This window comes from Ailuropoda melanoleuca, chromosome 13, assembly GCF_002007445.2.
Source record: "Ailuropoda melanoleuca isolate Jingjing chromosome 13, ASM200744v2, whole genome shotgun sequence".
In the NCBI taxonomy this organism is placed as follows: Eukaryota; Metazoa; Chordata; class Mammalia; order Carnivora; family Ursidae; genus Ailuropoda; species Ailuropoda melanoleuca.
In genome coordinates, this window is record NC_048230.1 from 53,290,758 (window position 1) to 53,307,517 (window position 16,760).

General features: G+C 43.2%; 1 protein-coding gene across 1 annotated transcript in view; it reads left to right on the top strand.

The window, feature by feature from the left end:
- Positions 1-16,760, top strand: part of BCAS1 (brain enriched myelin associated protein 1) — a 95,475-nt gene that overhangs the window by 56,010 nt on the left and 22,705 nt on the right. Inside the window, exons 7-9 of the mRNA XM_034640704.1 lie at positions 4-138; positions 4,399-4,575; positions 10,860-10,901. Coding sequence (XP_034496595.1) covers positions 4-138; positions 4,399-4,575; positions 10,860-10,901 — 354 coding nt within the window. The remainder of the gene's footprint in view (positions 1-3; positions 139-4,398; positions 4,576-10,859; positions 10,902-16,760) is intronic.

Consider the following 16,760-nt stretch of genomic DNA (forward strand, 5'->3'; position numbering starts at 1 on the left):
AAGGCATCCAAAGCAGAAAGTGTTTGTGATGGCCAAGCTGGACAGAAGACCTGTGAGAACCAAGCTAAAGGCACCAAGAAAAAGCACCTGCATAGCCCCAGGCTAGGATTCGCATTTAGAAAATTCTTTAGGCATAAGGTCTGTATCTTGTTAAATTAGAAAGGGGGAAAAAAAAAAAAAGAAGAGGAACCCTGGTCTTCACCATACGTAACATGGCTGTCCTGGGTCCCCTCAGCTCTACTGCAGGGAAGACAGCCTTGTGTGGCAGGGATCCTGAAAGGGAATTAAAAATGACATGCATCAAATTTCAACGATTCTTCTAAGTCTCTGTAATTATACAGAAGCATCTGACCAGTTCCTTCCTAGTGTGGACCAGGGTTCTGAAATTATCCTTCTAACTCAGTGTTTCCCAAATGTCGAAAGTATGCATACCATTTTCATCGTTTTTGTCAGGTACAGTTTTGGTTGATCTTTTTACATGAAAAAGGACTCATTTCCTATCTAAAGGTATCTTTAAAGAAAACTTCATATTACATGATACATGGAAATATCGAGTCATTTTTCATAAAGAGGTAACCATGAATATGGCTAATAAAATTACATTCTAGCTACCTTGTTTGTGTCAATCTAAGGCCTTTCTAGCTTTATTAAAATACAATTTGCCAGCAATAGAAAAATGTTAAAGATGTACCAGCACCAGACGAAGCATCCCCCCAACAATGTTCTTAGAAAGATTAGAAGAGAGTTGAGGGGGGAGAAAAAAGTATTTTCTCCATTTTTTTTTTTAACGTTTTATCTCCGCATGACCTAAAATTATCTGGGGTTACCACCAATGGTATGCTTCCTACGCTTTGGGAAATACTCTTCTAACCTCAAGAAAATAATTTCATCTTTCTGTCGTCTGTTCCATCCATTCTCAGTCTTAACTAAGCTCATACTAAACCCAGTTCAAAGCACAGGCACAAGAAAGCAATGAATGAAGGCAGAGCAATTTCTAGCTCCATGTCCTTGGGAAGCGAGGACAACACAGAAGTCACTTGTGGAGATTTCACTCTTTGAATGTCTAAGAAGACACCAGTGTTTATCTGAAACCAGCAGTTAAGATCCCTGAATTGGGCCAGCATGCTTGGACATTTGTTTAAAATGTCAGCCATTCTCCACTAAGTTGAATGCATTTATGAAAAAAAAACTTGCCCAGCTGGATGTTATAGCCCCAGGATTGTGTATGCAAATAAAATCTCCATAGAAAGATCTCCTGGCTGAATCTGTATTTGCATAAGCAAACTGTGTTATGAAGCCACCCTTTAATTTCCATACAGGCTTATTTTGTTTTGGAAAGACGGAGGGGGTGGAGGGATAGAGATTGCAGTGGGGGGGGAGGGGTTGGAGATTAAAAAGGGGTGCTCCTATACGTGGGAGACCATTTAGTAACTGCTAGTGAAATGTGTCATAGACCTCGCGCAGAGAAATCCAGCTCAATTCCCACTTGGGGCTTCTGAGAGGCAGGGGCCTTGAAAGTTACAAAGTGTATGACTTTCCCCTCTTCTATCTGCATTTCAGGCAGCATTCATTCCATGCACAGCTAAGTTTCATGCCTTCAGAATCTCTTTCCTCCACAAAAAGGGGACCACCCACGTTCCATAATCCTAGTCTCCCCCAGATCACTGGCCTCCCATCCTGCCACTGAGTTGCATTTGGGGCGAAGATAGGATTCAGAGGAAATCCTAGGAAGAAGGAGAAGCAGCCCCCTTCTCTGGACTTCAAGGAGATAATTCCCAAATGTTCTCAGTTCTCATTTATGCTGCAGTTTGGTGGGGCTTCTTGGCTTTTACCTCCTTTTTCTTCGCTTATGATTCTGTCATCCAAAAAGATAGGAAAATAGGGCCACTAACATGGACCAGACAGACTGTTGCCTGGTTAAAGAAGGTGTGCCGCTCATCCTCAATTTCGTTGTAACCTCGGACAGAAAAAAGGAAAGTCAAGCAAATTCAGGGATAAAAACATCATCTTCTGGTTTTGCAATTCAAGAGAAAAAAATGCAATGGTGACCAGTTGGGATCAACTCCTAGATTCTTGTCTCTGTATCTCGATTTCTCTTCCTATAAAAAGAATTTTCTTAAAAAAAATTTTTTTTCTTATATAAAAAAGTGGGGAGTCCTGAAATTAATAAGTGAAATAAGCTTATTGTTCTAACTAGCATGTCAGCTTTTCTTTGCTGAACTGGGATCTTTTTCTCTTGGCTCAATCACAGGCTATGCTTCAGAATCAACTTTCTCACATGTTCTTCAAACACTGAACATGAAACTGCACACAAGGCCAGGCATTGTTTTAGATTTTTTTTTTTTTTTTTTTTTTTTTTGCCATGTCCAGAAATGCTTGTCTCCCCACTCAGGTTTTTCCAATGCCCACCCTCTCTGCAGGACAGCTAAAATATTAGTAGCCGGTCATGTAATTCCTAAGCTCTGCCCCATATTCATTGTTTTCTATTTCTTGGTGTAATGTTTACATCTAACTAACCCCTCCCCTCTCCCATGCCCAAATGTGAAACAAGATGAACACTTATTAAGGAAGAAGGTAAGGTCATTTGATATACAATCTCCAAATCTAATATGTTAGAATTTCATGGGTAGGATTGCCAGATAAAATACAGACACTCAGTTAAATTCAAATTTCAGATAAATAGTAAATAATTTTTTAGTTTGAATATGTCCCAGGCAATTCTAGGGATATACATTCTTTTTTTTTTTTTTTAAGATTTTATTTATTTATTCAACAGAGTTAGAGACAGCCAGCGAGAGAGGGAACACAAGCAGGGGGAGTGGGAGGAGGAAGAAGCAGGCTCATAGCAGAGGAGCCTGATGTGGGTCGATCCCACAACGCCAGGATCACGCCCTGAGCTGAAGGCAGACGCTTAACCGCTGTGCCACCCAGGCGCCCCTAGGGATGTACATTCTTATGCTTCAAAATTATTCTTCATTGATCTAAAATTCAAATTAATAGGGTATCTTATATTCTTATTACTGAGAGTATTGGCTAACTCTGACAACCCTATCCATGAGATTCACTCCAAAAACACGGAGTTTTTGTAATCGCTTCCATAATGCAGACAAAGAAGATTAATGTTCAGTTGATGCTGGCAGAACACCATCTGGGGCACTTTTTTGGGAAGTGAACAGTTGGATGGGCAGGGAGGAAAGACTGTGGGTAGTCTATGGCTCCATAGCCCACTAAGGAGGGGGAGGGAGGGTAGAAACATAACATGGCAGGATCCTCTGTAGGCATTTCTCTCTGGTCCTTTCTATGCAATTGTTTTGTTATTTATTTAATGCCTATTTCATGGCAGATACTGGGCCTGATGGGAGCTACGGATGTAATGGCATTCAAGGCAATGGCTCTTACTCTCCAAGCTCATGGTCTGGGCAGGGAGATGCATATTCAACAAACAATTACGCAAATATATTACAGTTAAATTATTCCATATATAATGGAGTTATCTCCTTGTAATGTTTTTCAAGAGTCTCTGGCTATTTTCTCAGGGCAAAGAGAAGAGGATTGCCCATTTCCCAATGAAACTGATGAATGTAGATGTGTGTCTCAGCCTTTTTGTCATTATCCCCTTCCCAATGTGAAGCTTTTTAAGATATTTTCTCCCTGGATGGGTACAATAGCACAGGGAGTGGGGAGACCTTGGCTTGTTGGAGGGGATGGAGTATAAAGGAGGGGGTAAGAGCTTGGGTTTGGGTATCAGTTTCCCTAGATTTCGATGTCAGCTCTGTCCCCTTATTAGTGTAGTCGTGGGAAAGTTATTTAATCACCTGGGACCAAAATTTCCCTCTCTGTAAAATGAACATAATAATCAGTTCCTTCCTCACAGAACTCTTGTTAAAACATTCAATTGTTTAGAACAGTGCCTGGTACTGGTAACTTTGTGATTATTAAATCAAAGTTAAAAGTTGGAAATGATGTCCCTTATATTTATTTTAACCTCCTTTAATTTCACATCTGGATTAGCAAAATAGTGCACGTTTATAATGTAAGCAAACATGCATGTATTGGCGGTGTATGCTCAAACTGTTTTTACTGATGGGAACATCATCAAAACCATTTGAAGACCGATGGCCTTGATATAAACAAACTTTCTCCTAGGAAAGTGCCTCTTACCAGCACCCTGATTCCTAATGACTTACATGAACATAATATGTTCTTTTGCAAAAGGAAACTATCTTGACTTTTTCCAAAATTTTAACACAAATGCACATTCACAATGAATCTTTGCAAGCACAGAAAATTATAACAAAGAAAATTAACATGTGTAACCCCAGCCTACGCTTATTAAAAAAGAGATATTTCACTTTTAAAATCCTGGAATCGTTCTAATTTTTTTTTTTAACTCTGTAGGGTGCTGAAAAGTCGCCTGCCACTTCATCTGACGTCAAGTCCGACAAAGCGAACTTTATATCCCAGGAGACCAGAGGGGCAGCCAAGAACCCTACATCCACTGACACTGCAAAGGAAGCTGCCAAGGAAAAGGCAGGACCCACCTCTCTGCCTCTGAGCAAACTGTTCTGGAAAAAGGTAAGCCCTATTTTCAAGATTTGTAGAGTGGTTGCGGCTAGGGCGACTGGACAAATTATTTCATTTGGGCTAATCCATGTGCTCACCAAGTACAGAGTTTATTTTTCTTCCCCAAAATGACTCAACTAGTCACTGAGTTGAAGATTTGTCATTTACTCCTGGGAAGAATGAAGTGCCTGTGGTGTTAGGAGCATGTGTTTCCTGGGAAAGAAAAGGAAATAGACAAGTAGATGTTTTCATTCTTAGAGTTACTCTGGTTCATGACAGACAGTTGTGGTATTTCGTGATTTCATTTTCTTTCCACACTGGCTTAGTACTCTGGCTTCCTCCTGGATTCCTCTGAGCACCGTCCCTGCCAGCAAGCTGAACCACCTCTGGGCTCCCTCTCTCTTTCCCCAGCAAGATATAATCTTAGTCATTATGAACCATTAAGCCTCCCTCTCCTTTTGGAAAACCAAGGTGTCCACCATTCACCACCAGGGCGAGCCACACTGTGCTCTGTGATAGGAGCATTCAAAACATTGTCTAATTTTTTTCCCTCTAGAATGACGGTGGCGCACAAGGGAGTGCGGTGGGTGGGGCTGAGTCAGTCTGCGAGCTAGTCCTTGATCATCATTGCTGAGCATACCGCAGCTGCCACATATGTTTAGAGCTCTTGCCTCTTTTAAATGTGGCCAAAAGATGAGCAAGACATCGTGGGTGAGAGAGTTGAATATAATTCATAGAGCTGAAAAAAAAATTGAATTAGTACTTTCATCAAAACCTCCATGCCACTTAGCATGCAGCACAAGGCTGGTGATAAATACAGATGTCCCTACAGTGTTCACTTAATTCTTTGGTCCAGAATCCAGCTGGATTTCTGGAACTCTTTTCTGTTGGCTTTCCGTTGTACAAAAATCTTCCTTCTGGGCTCTGCCCAGAACACAAACTCAAGTACTTAACCAAAACTTTGGGTGATGTCATTTGGCATTCTGTTCTAATCCTCCTTCCTTCCCAACCACCAATCACTTATTTTTAAAAACCTTTTATCAGCAATATAACGTAGGAAAATTTCCCAAGTGAATCACATGCGCACATTGGTGGCCAGGCAGATGACTTAGCCAACCCATATTCAAACATCATTTATTTTAAAAATTACATTTATTTAAAATGCATTAGAAAAAATGAGCTAGCACATTAAACTCAAGATTTAATATATATTTTGCCAAAGGTGAGACTATCTATATTCAGTTTAAAAAGTAATCCACTTAAAAGGAAAGTGTCACATAATGAATGGTGCTGATCTTAAGTACATAATCGTAAATTTGGATCCTCTAAAGAGGGACACTGCGATGGAATTGATGTGCAATAGATTTATTGGAGGAAAACACCGTGAAGGATAAAGGGGAGGGGACAAGAGTAGGTAGAGAGAGGCGTCAGACCACATGAGGGTCTGACACGGCAGAAGGGAGAGAGGGAAGGAAGGAGGAGAAGGTTGGAAAAGCCACAGATTAAAGGTAGTACTGAGCCAATGGCGAATCCCAGAGCAGAGCTCGCCCACGGAGAGTTCTGTGTGGAACAAGAACTCCCCAGTACCCTGCTGTGCTCAGTCATTGCCCCGGAGCAGGCAGCAAGAGCATGGTCTCAGCATTAACTCTATTGGATGCTGAGGAAGGGCGGGTCAGGGGCTGTCCTTCCAGCAGGGAAATCTGAGCAGCACACGCCGTAGCTACCGCAGATGGTACACAAAACGTGGCCAAAACCATATAGGAGGCTGACAAATGACTCAAGTTTGAGGAACACCTATGGAAGGGTTAAAAGTTTGGCATCGGACAGATGAGACTCGATGAACTGCCTCAGTTTTCTAATTTGTAAAATGCAAATAATAACAGTACCTCATCTAGAAATGAAGATTCGATGAAACCATGCCTGCAAAACCCTTGACACCGGGCCTAGCACAAAAGTGGCCAATGAATGGTCCTTCCGACCTATGTCATTTATCTCCTGTGTGCTTGGGAGCATGGACACACTAACCAGGCCCACTTCTTCGTTTCTCCATGCCCAACAGTTAGGGAAGCTTCTAAGCTACTAAGCCTCAAATACTCCATCTGTCCTTATCTTTGGCATATGTTGGTCTCTAGGCGTATATTGGTTCCTCTTTGAAATTCAAGCTATTTCCATTGAGAAAAAAAAGACAAGACCACTTGATGTTCTTCCCCCAATGGTCAGATTTCGTAGAGTTCAGTCTCACTGTTTTTTTTTTTTTCTTTTCTCACCATTATCTGGCTTTATTTTCTTAGCAGATTATAAAAATAATAAAGAGAAGCAAAAACCCAAATCACCCATAAATCTTTCTTTTCCTTCTTCCACCAGATCAGAAAGAACCGCTCTCTATGGAAGTAAATAGGGACGATTCACGCAAGCAAATACTCTTCACAAGAGTATTTTCAGTCTCCTTTGTGCTGAGTTTTTTTTTTTGTTGTTGTTGTTGTTGTTTTTGTTTTTTGTGCCAAATGCTTGGTGCTAAGGTGTTGAAAAGATAGCAAACAGATTGCTGTCCTTTTGTAGCTTACATTCTCAAGGGGGGACCTATGTGCTAGTCGAAAACAAAATGAAAACCTTCATTTTCTTTAAATTAGATAAGCTTTGGTGATAAAATCACTGTTGTAAAAATTTTGAAAAACAAAGAGAAATGCCAGAAAATTTTGATCTTTCCACTACCCAAGTTCTCTTTCTTCTCCTCCTTTAACTGGGAAGCTTTTAAACAAACTGACCTTGAAGTGTATACATTTACAATATGAACATCAGAAATAAAATTTTCCCCCTAACATGCTGTGGTTATGAAATTAGAAGTTATTTTTATCTATACTCTTGATTGATGAAGTTGTTCTTATTATAAAACAAAAATAACACAGATATCCTTTGAGAAAATTAACTTCAAATGATGGTGTGTATTTGCCCAAAAATGCTTAAAATCCAGTTACCTGGACTCTACCTATGTCCCTTATTGTTGTGGGTTCTTTAGGGTACCATTTGCTCTATGACCTCACAACAGTTACTCACCCTTTTTGAGTTTCTTTTTCTTCATCTGTTGAAGGAAAGGGTTGGAATAGATGATCTTGAAAAACTCTGTTACGCAGCAAGTCTTGCATAACAGACAGAATCAGAAAGATTGGACCGCATAGCCTTGGACAAATTGCTGGCCCCCTCAAAGACTCTGTTTTCTTTTGTGTAAATAGGGACATGTTTCTCCCACCGCGTTGTTATGCCAATCCACTAACTGTACCCAGAGAGACCCTCAGACATAGTAAGTGCTCAACGAACAGTTTCATCCTTTTTTCAGGAACCAACAGTTGCTGGGTCTGATTAAATATCCATGTGTGGCGTCAGGTGCCAACAGCACCCAAGGCACAAAACGAGTCTAAGACTCAATTGTATCACTATCGAAACACCTGAAGTCCATCTGGAGGAACAGGGTAGATACACATGCCTACACGTGCAAGTGTATAGGCGTGCGTGTGCATGCACACAATTTGTAAACGATACATTTGGAATATCTTCAAAATAGCATTTTCCTGCTTTCCTTTGGATGACACAAATGACGCCGTGGAAAATAACAGGCTCTCTGAAGCCAGAGAGACACATCATCCAATCTCAGCTCCGACAGCTACTGGCTGTTTGGACGTGAGCAGGTCACTTAAACCCTGCATGCCTTGCTTTCCTCAGCTCTGGAAGCAGGCAGTGACACCCACCTTTCGTGATTATTGGGAGGATGGAGTGGGAAAATGAATGCAAAGTGACAGGCCATGTTTCCAAAACAAGGATATTGGAATCCAGTGTTCGTGTGTGGGGTGCAGGTTACAAATGCTATGGGTGTTTAGAAAAGGTAGCAGTTGGGGTAGGTCCAAAAGGACTAAGAGAACTTTAAAAAGCCTCTGAATCACCTGAGTTACTTGTTTCAAGTCCAGATTCCTGTATTTGATCCCAGAATCCCTGGGAATCCTGATTAAGAAAGTCTGGCATATGGCCGGACCATTCTGGAAGCACTTGAAAGGCAGGCTGAAATGTCTAGGCTTGAGGAAAGGTCTTAGGGCCACTATGAAAGCCATGAACTCAGAACAGCTGTCACATGATCTAAATGATGCTTCCGGAAGACCCGCTAGCAACGGGATGTCTGTTGGCTTAAGTACTACCATGTGACAGTATTTTAAAGAAACATTCTTTTTTGAATGTGCTCTTCAAAGGACAGGAACCCTTGCTATGCAAGTTTATAGTGATGCATTTCAGGGGCTGTGTTTGGGTCCTTATTCTCAGCAATATAAACGCCCAAACAGGATCCTTCAGTTTCAAACTGGGTTTGTTGTTGTTATCGTGAATGAGGCCGGACAGCTTGTAGGCTCAGCAGAGAACAGCCAGATGTCCCGTGCGTCAAAGAAGATCAGAAGTTTCTGGATTCGAGATCTCAATGGGAATCCCGCCCTCTGTGTGTTTCCTGATTAGCCCCACACCGGATTAGGTTCTTCTGACTGGAGAGCTTGAGAACCCAATAAACACCTTTCGGTCTGCAGACATGGGACTTGAACTTGAAAATCCTCTCTGGTCTACTTTGAAGTGAGCTGTTCCATCCACTGTGCAAGTGTTGTTCTCATCTCCGAGATTTCCCTCCCGGACATATTTCCACTGTGGAAGAATCAAGTCGTCTGCTCTCCATCTGAGGGCTGATCTATCACACAGGATTCGCCAGGAGTGGAGAAGAGCAGACTTCAATCTTGTGCCCCCGGTTCCTCTGCTTGTCGGCTTTCTACAAGGTGGGAAACATAAGGAGAAAAGGAAGAAGCTGCCCGAGGCCTTCATTTGTCATCGTGTGTTGAGCATGGAAAGCACGCTGGGTGCCGGTACACATGACATGTGAGATCCAGGCTGGGATCAAAGAATGGGTTCAACGGAAATACTGTTGATGAATGGTCCGAGCTGAAAAATCTCATCTAAAGAGAAAGCAAACCTGGTTGAGGAGAGAGAAGCTCACATAGTTACTAAAAAATGTGTTTCTGACCCTTGAAATCATCACGGCAGGGGGAAAACTTGGCTCTTAGAACCATTTCCACCAGTTCTGGCTGTACCACCTTGAACAAGCGACTTTACCTCCCTGTATCTCCATTTCTTGCTGTGTCAATGAGGATCCCCATCCTTACAGCTCACCTCCATTTTGCAATGTCTATGCAGGTATACAACCTATTTGCACAATGCAGAAGATGTATTTATGAATGTTGATTCCTTTCTCCCCTCCTACTGCATGTTTTAAAGGTAAAAATAAACACAGGACTTGGAACAAGAATGAATGTAAGGAAGAGCTCCTAGCCTGGAATCCAAGAGAAGAGATGGTCTATGAACACCCTTAAATTATTTACAAAATATTTTGTTTGTGTTTATTTTTCTGGGGAGAGAGTCCAGATCTGTCAAGTGAGTTGAGTCTCAAAGAGGTCTGTAAACACCACCACCCCTTGCCAAATTTAAGAACAAACACAAAGATGATCTCCAAAGTTGAAGCTTAGCAAACTGATGTGATGATGGTGGCATGGATCTTTGATAGCGTTGGGCCAATTCCTCTCCTAATTTGAGGCAGGACTGTGAATGCCAGGATTACTGTAGGGAGGCACAGTGTTTGAAGTTGGGTGTGTTGGACCCCAGCCCTCTGGGCCTCCAGAGGAGGGTTTTAACTGAGCTGAACTTTGGAGTGATGACATTGGCCCATATGGAGGGCTGATGTAGGGAGCAGCTCCAGACGCCAGCCACTGCGCTGTGGTCGGGATAAGGCTGAAGACCCCACTCCTGACATCAGTGCCTGTTTGCTCTATGAGTACCATGGCGTGGATTTTTCTGGACTTTCTGCCAGAATTTTCCTGAGCAGCTCATTTGTTTTTACCTAACACTGACTGTGCCCTGCGTGATTGATCGTTTTCTCTCTTTTCATCAACAACCAGAAAATGGTAAGGCAAACGCGTCGCTGACCCACAGCCCAGGCTGTGGTTTGTGTTTTCTGTAGCAACCCCTTCTCCTCACGCCATTCATGTCCTGGCTGCATCTGTGTGTTCATTTTCCCTTCATTGCACGTTAAAAATACAGAACTATTTGTATTATCTTGCCATACTGCTTACTTTCATGTAAGCCTCCTTCAAGTTCGTTTCGGACCAGGCATGCGTAAGCAATTCGATGTCCAAGAATGGAACTGGAGGGCTGCGAGCCCAACTAACTCTGTCTTTTGGGTGACGTTCTGACTCTTATTTTTGTTTTTATCTCCCCTTTAGTCAGTTAAAGAGGATTCAGTCCCCGCAGGGGCAGAGGCGAATGTAAGTCACGCATTAAATGGCAGAACCATTCCACGCTCATCTTTTGCATGTTGGACCGTTCATTGGGCCTTTCAGCTCCGGGGTCCCGCGTTCTTGCATACTCCAATGTCTCCCATCTGCTGTAGACTCTTTCACCCTTTCACGGGATTAGGGACCAATGGGGAATAACATTGGGCAAGATTTGTAATNATACTCCAATGTCTCCCATCTGCTGTAGACTCTTTCACCCTTTCACGGGATTAGGGACCAATGGGGAATAACGCTGGGCGAAGATTTGTAACNTTGGGTGACGTTCTGACTCTTATTTTTGTTTTTATCTCCCCTTTAGTCAGTTAAAGAGGATTCAGTCCCCGCAGGGGCAGAGGCGAATGTAAGTCACGCATTAAATGGCAGAACCATTCCACGCTCATCTTTTGCATGTTGGACCGTTCATTGGGCCTTTCAGCTCTGGGGTCCCGCGTTCTTGCATACTCCAATGTCTCCCATCTGCTGTAGACTCTTTCACCCTTTCACGGGATTAGGGACCAATGGGGAATAACATTGGGCAAGATTTGTAATGCCTATTGAACCAATGCAAACTAAACACGAAATCAGAGCAAATGTTTTTACGATCTGTTATCATTTGGGGGCTGAAAGAGTCTAGCAAACATAAGAACATCCTCACACATCCTTAAGGGGCAATAATGTTGCATGCTGGGCTCCTCCATCTTGATCGCACTATCACCTCTATTTCCATGGCAACCTCTCTACTAACTGTGGGTGGTACCCAGGACAGGTGGTGGCACTGAGCATGAGAGCATCTTGCTGCTCTCGATGCTGAGACTGTTGGTCTTGGGCAGGAGAGCTGACTTCTTGGATCTACGCCTGAGAGACGTAGGTTGAGCCTCACTGTCCAAACTTTCAGTGGTTCGCATCTGAAAGGGATGGTACATAGAGGCACCTCAAAAATGTAGTTTTCCAAACCATCTTCCAAGGAGATGAATAAATTGTCCTCATGAGTCAGCAGCTTTCTGCTCTGAAAGAAGTGCAGTCTTTGGAAAAATTTTTAAGTGGGGATAAGTGAGTTCACAGCTCCTTAAGAGAGAAACTGATCATGATAACTTTGCCAAAGCAAAATATGTTTGGCTCTTTCTAGATGTCTCCTGTTTGCTAGCTTTGGATAGGGCTTGTGTTTTCGTTTTTATTTAATTACTGGCATTGAACTGATGTTGAGAATCCAAGTATGTTCCAGAAATGTTGCCTGTGATGTGGAATGAAAATTAGAATGGCTATGTTATAATTCTTGTTAGGGGAAAGATCTTTCAGATCTGCTTTTTTGTTGTTGCAAGTGTTTTCTTTCCCTCCCTTCTCCCTCCCTCTCTCCCTCCTTTCTTTCTTCCTTTCTTTCTCTCCCTTTCCTTCCTTTTTTTCTTCCCTTCCTTCCTTCCTTNCTGCCACCCTATTGCTGCTTCCAGGGAATATATTAGTCCCCCAAGCTCTCCTCCCTCCCTTCTTCCCTTCCTTCCCTCCATCCTCCCTTCTTTCCTTCCCCCCTTCTCCCTTCCTTCCTCCCTCCTTCTTTCTTTCTTTCTTTCTTTCTTTCTTTCTTTCTTTCTTTCTTTCTTTCTTTCTTTCTTTCTTTCTTTTTCTTCTTTTTTTCCCCCTCCCCCTCTCTTTTGGCCCAAACTTAGTAGCTCAGAATAGGTCAGATCTCTCATAATTCCAGAAAATTCTCAGGAATTTACCAGATCTTTTCTGCAGTCAAGGCCTCTATTTCACCAACATGTGAGGAGGAACTCTGTGAGTCTTTTTTCCCATGAACTTTAAATTTAAATGTTGCAGGTTAGGTCTGAAGCATCAGTTAGCTTGGAGGTTCTGAGTTTTCTTGAAGAGAAACTTGTTTTTGGATGTTTGTGTGCAGTTGACTGTCTGAGGAACCCCTTGCAACTCAGATGCTAAAATGTGGAGTTGACCTTTGACAGACAAAGGTCAACAAAGGTCAACAAAGTACGTATAGTACTCTAAACCTCCAAGCNATTTGCACAATGCAGAAGATGTATTTATGAATGTTGATTCCTTTCTCCCCTCCTACTGCATGTTTTAAAGGTAAAAATAAACACAGGACTTGGAACAGAATGAATGTAAGGAAGAGCTCCTAGCCTGGAATCCAAGAGAAGAGATGGTCTATGAACACCCTTAAATTATTTACAAAATATTTTCTTTGTGTTTATTTTTCTGGGGAGAGAGTCCAGATCTGTCAAGTGAGTTGAGTCTCAAAGAGGTCTGTAAACACCACCACCCCTTGCCAAATTTAAGAACAAACACAAAGATGATCTCCAAAGTTGAAGCTTAGCAAACTGATGTGATGATGGTGGCATGGATCTTTGATAGCGTTGGGCCAATTCCTCTCCTAATTTGAGGCAGGACTGTGAATGCCAGGATTACTGTAGGGAGGCACAGTGTTTGAAGTTGGGTGTGTTGGACCCCAGCCCTCTGGGCCTCCAGAGGAGGGTTTTAACTGAGCTGAACTTTGGAGTGATGACATTGGCCCATATGGAGGGCTGATGTAGGGAGCAGCTCCAGACGCCAGCCACTGCGCTGTGGTCGGGATAAGGCTGAAGACCCCACTCCTGACATCAGTGCCTGTTTGCTCTATGAGTACCATGGCGTGGATTTTTCTGGACTTTCTGCCAGAATTTTCCTGAGCAGCTCATTTGTTTTTACCTAACACTGACTGTGCCCTGCGTGATTGATCGTTTTCTCTCTTTTCATCAACAACCAGAAAATGGTAAGGCAAACGCGTCGCTGACCCACAGCCCAGGCTGTGGTTTGTGTTTTCTGTAGCAACCCCTTCTCCTCACGCCATTCATGTCCTGGCTGCATCTGTGTGTTCATTTTCCCTTCATTGCACGTTAAAAATACAGAACTATTTGTATTATCTTGCCATACTGCTTACTTTCATGTAAGCCTCCTTCAAGTTCGTTTCGGACCAGGCATGCGTAAGCAATTCGATGTCCAAGAATGGAACTGGAGGGCTGCGAGCCCAACTAACTCTGTCTTTTGGGTGACGTTCTGACTCTTATTTTTGTTTTTATCTCCCCTTTAGTCAGTTAAAGAGGATTCAGTCCCCGCAGGGGCAGAGGCGAATGTAAGTCACGCATTAAATGGCAGAACCATTCCACGCTCATCTTTTGCATGTTGGACCGTTCATTGGGCCTTTCAGCTCTGGGGTCCCGCGTTCTTGCATACTCCAATGTCTCCCATCTGCTGTAGACTCTTTCACCCTTTCACGGGATTAGGGACCAATGGGGAATAACGCTGGGCGAAGATTTGTAACGCCTATTGAACCAATGCAAACTAAACACGAAATCAGAGCAAATGTTTTTACGATCTGTTATCATTTGGGGGCTGAAAGAGTCTAGCAAACATAAGAACATCCTCACACATCCTTAAGGGGCAATAATGTTGCATGCTGGGCTCCTCCATCTTGATCGCACTATCACCTCTATTTCCATGGCAACCTCTCTACTAACTGTGGGTGGTACCCAGGACAGGTGGTGGCACTGAGCATGAGAGCATCTTGCTGCTCTCGATGCTGAGACTGTTGGTCTTGGGCAGGAGAGCTGACTTCTTGGATCTACGCCTGAGAGACNGGGCTCGATCCCAGAACGCTGGAATCACGCCCTGAGCCGAAGGCAGACGCTTAACGACTGAGCCACCCAGGCGCCCCAATTCATTTTTTAATTTCTCTACCACCAGTTTCTATAACNCGTAGGTTGAGCCTCACTGTCCAAACTTTCAGTGGTTCGCATCTGAAAGGGATGGTACATAGAGGCACCTCAAAAATGTAGTTTTCCAAACCATCTTCCAAGGAGATGAATAAATTGTCCTCATGAGTCAGCAGCTTTCTGCTCTGAAAGAAGTGCAGTCTTTGGAAAAATTTTTAAGTGGGGATAAGTGAGTTCACAGCTCCTTAAGAGAGAAACTGATCATGATAACTTTGCCAAAGCAAAATATGTTTGGCTCTTTCTAGATGTCTCCTGTTTGCTAGCTTTGGATAGGGCTTGTGTTTTCGTTTTTATTTAATTACTGGCATTGAACTGATGTTGAGAATCCAAGTATGTTCCAGAAATGTTGCCTGTGATGTGGAATGAAAATTAGAATGGCTATGTTATAATTCTTGTTAGGGGAAAGATCTTTCAGATCTGCTTTTTTGTTGTTGCAAGTGTTTTCTTTCCCTCCCTTCTCCCTCCCTCTCTCCCTCCTTTCTTTCTTCCTTTCTTTCTCTCCCTTTCCTTCCTTTTTTTCTTCCCTTCCTTCCTTCCTTCCTCCCTCCTTCTTTCTTTCTTTCTTTCTTTCTTTCTTTCTTTCTTTCTTTCTTTCTTTCTTTCTTTCTTTCTTTCTTTTTCTTCTTTTTTTCCCCCTCCCCCTCTCTTTTGGCCCAAACTTAGTAGCTCAGAATAGGTCAGATCTCTCATAATTCCAGAAAATTCTCAGGAATTTACCAGATCTTTTCTGCAGTCAAGGCCTCTATTTCACCAACATGTGAGGAGGAACTCTGTGAGTCTTTTTTCCCATGAACTTTAAATTTAAATGTTGCAGGTTAGGTCTGAAGCATCAGTTAGCTTGGAGGTTCTGAGTTTTCTTGAAGAGAAACTTGTTTTTGGATGTTTGTGTGCAGTTGACTGTCTGAGGAACCCCTTGCAACTCAGATGCTAAAATGTGGAGTTGACCTTTGACAGACAAAGGTCAACAAAGGTCAACAAAGTACGTATAGTACTCTAAACCTCCAAGCCGGACCATTAGGTGTGATTAATCATATTGTAAGAGTCCCTTAACTCGCAACTTCTGGCTAAAATATGGATGGNCTTGATGCAGGACTTCCCTGTGGCTCAGCCTTGCTGGCCTGGCTACATTTCTTCTCATATCCCATCACACAGTCCAGAGGAAAGGAGAGATTGGGCCAGTGGAAACCCTGCAGGCCCTGGAGTCTATTCTCTTTCACGGACTTACGTGAGTTCCCAGGCTCTATGTATGAGTCAGCTCCTGCCAGGGTGTCTTGCCGTAACATCCAAGGCCCACACTGCCGTGGCTTTGAACAGCAATGATTCTTTTTGTCCTCACTCGTGCTACATGGCAGCCATAGGTTGGCTGTGGCTGATCCCCATGGCTTCCTCCTGCTGAGATCTAGACTGAGAAAAACATCCCCTTGAACAAGGACGTGCAGTTGTCTCANGAAGCATTGGTTTTAAATCAATCTTGATGCAGGACTTCCCTGTGGCTCAGCCTTGCTGGCCTGGCTACATTTCTTCTCATATCCCATCACACAGTCCAGAGGAAAGGAGAGATTGGGCCAGTGGAAACCCTGCAGGCCCAGGAGTCTATTCTCTTTCACGGACTTACGTGAGTTCCCAGGCTCTATGTATGAGTCAGCTCTTGCCAGGGTGTCTTGCCGTAACATCCAAGGCCCACACTGCTGTGGCTTTGAACAGCAATGATTCTTTTTGTCCTCACTCGTGCTACATGGCAGCCATAGGTTGGCTGTGGCTGATCCCCATGGCTTCCTCCTGCTGAGATCTAGACTGAGAAAAACATCCCCTTGAACAAGGACGTGCAGTTGTCTCAACAAGAGAGAAGACGGTGCCAGGGGTGAGCCATGAGAAGGCTCGGAGAGCTTCCACTCCGTCTTGCCTTACGGTGTGTCTGCTCATGTTACATTCGCCAAAGCAAGTCACCCAGCAGTGAGTACAGATGTACGATCCCTTTATAGGAAGCCAGAGTGAATAACTGGGAAAGTAGTACATTCTGCCACATATGCCCATCCCTGAACTCCTCTGGTCGAGGAGCTAGACCTTGGCTAGGATTGGCTTAGATCGGCTC